General features: G+C 52.5%; 1 protein-coding gene across 1 annotated transcript in view; it reads right to left on the bottom strand.

Annotated features, from left to right (window-relative positions):
* Positions 1 to 1,735, bottom strand: part of LOC125482035 (polynucleotide kinase 3'-phosphatase) — a gene marked incomplete at both ends in the record, with an annotated part of 9,733 nt that overhangs the window by 4,065 nt on the left and 3,933 nt on the right. The window contains 2 exons of the mRNA XM_048594008.1: positions 315 to 407; positions 1,537 to 1,607. Coding sequence (XP_048449965.1) covers positions 315 to 407; positions 1,537 to 1,607 — 164 coding nt within the window. The remainder of the gene's footprint in view (positions 1 to 314; positions 408 to 1,536; positions 1,608 to 1,735) is intronic.

The raw sequence follows: 1,735 nt of genomic DNA, 5'->3' as shown, positions 1-1,735 counted from the left end.
CCAGCCCCTCTGTCCTTCCTGCCAAAGTGTGGAACCTCACGCTCCCCTCCACGTTATATTCTGTTCTGTAACGTCCCGCGGTCTTTCCCCGTTTATATAATATCCAGCCCCTCTGTCCTTCCTGTTAAAGTGTGGAACCTTACGCTCCACCCCATGTTATATTCTGTTCTGTAACGTCCCACAGTCTTTCCTTGTTTAAAGAATGTTCAACACCTTTCTTTCTTGGCTGGGCCAATGTCTCCCTGCAGCCTTCACTGAAGCAGACAAACATTTCCCCCGCCCGTCCCCGCCGCCCCCATCACATTCCGAATTACCGGGTCAAATTCCGGGAGGTGAAATGGGGCCTTCTTCCAGCCCAGGAAGAATTCCTCAGGGGTGTAAAACGGTATTCCAGCATTGAGGGCAAACTGTGGGAAAACAGCCAGAGGGTTACACAGGAAGGGAGAGCACAAAACATTACCGCAAAGTAAGCAGAATGTGCGACCACCAAAGGTCGTGTCTGTCTGGGTTTCTGATGTGTAAGGACACTTGTCTTTCTACTTTTGTACCTTCTCTTTTCAAAAAGCTGCAGGCGGAAAAATCGGTGATTTGCAAGGAATTGCCGCTGGAGGGAGCAATAAACTGACGCGTTCGCAGACGCACTGGCACCAAGGGGTTCTGTACTCTGCCTGGCAACAAGGTGCCGATTGGTCTGTGGGTGAACGACCAGTTGGCGACGACAACGGGCAACAACGTTGCGACCAGACTGGCCGTCGGGAACACGGTACGGAGAGACACGATGGGATCTCCGACAGCTCAGGAGCTGTCTCTCTGTTCTCTGCAGTGAAAGCAAAAGCCAGGTTTCTCTGGCCTTCAGCAGCTGCCTTTTGATAAGCGAACCTTCCTTTCAGAAAACAAGGTCTGGAAAGAAACATTCAGCTCCGTAAGAAACAAATGAAACCTGCTTTTCCAAGGTTCCTCAATCCAGAGCCTACTTTTTCGCTGCCTGTGTGTCTATTTGTTTTCATCAGCAGGTAACCACACCCATGTTCCCTAACTGTCTGCCTTTAGCTCGAGCCTATTTATTGGTAATTTTTTGTTCTGTGGAGAAGCCTGGTCCCTGTTTCCAACCACCTGGCTGTGAAAAACAGGTAAATTGGGGAAGCGTTGTGCACAACTTACAACATCGCGAACGTCCTTGGGATTATGGGAATCAATTGCCAGCGCCCAGTCCCCTTCCACCGCAGTGAGTCGCCAGGAAAGGCGACAGCAACTCGCATTTCCATAGCTGCCATTCGAACATTTCCACGTGCGCGCAGCAGGGTGCAGTTTCGAGCAAACACACCTCAAAGGGAACAACGACGTACACAGGGACGGGTGGGGTAGGTCAGAGGGTACAGGGTGGGGAGGGCAGAGGGGAGAGTGGCACAGGGTCCCCGCAAGAATCGGGAGGAGCTCTCACAAGGTGATGCCGAATTTCTAACACCAGGAGTGGTGGGGGGTCTATTTCCGAGCTGAGGGATACAGGAAGCTGCGACATAAGGGACTGAACGTTACCAGTCGGTCACTGCAGGAGAAATCCTTCTTCTTTCGATCGGAAGCCCAGTTGGCAGGACGTCCAGCAGCATCTGCAAACAGAGAACCAGAACGCCAGCACGGTCAACATTCCGGGGGAAATGTTTATAATGGGCCAGCGCTGAGGGAGCAGGCACGGTCAGAGGGTCAGCGCTGAGGGAGCGGACACTGTCGGAGGGTC

Source organism: Rhincodon typus, unplaced genomic scaffold (genome assembly GCF_021869965.1).
Source record: "Rhincodon typus isolate 14 unplaced genomic scaffold, sRhiTyp1.1 hic_rhity00005132, whole genome shotgun sequence".
In the NCBI taxonomy this organism is placed as follows: domain Eukaryota; kingdom Metazoa; phylum Chordata; class Chondrichthyes; order Orectolobiformes; family Rhincodontidae; genus Rhincodon; species Rhincodon typus.
This window is presented reverse-complemented; position numbering and strand designations above follow the sequence as displayed.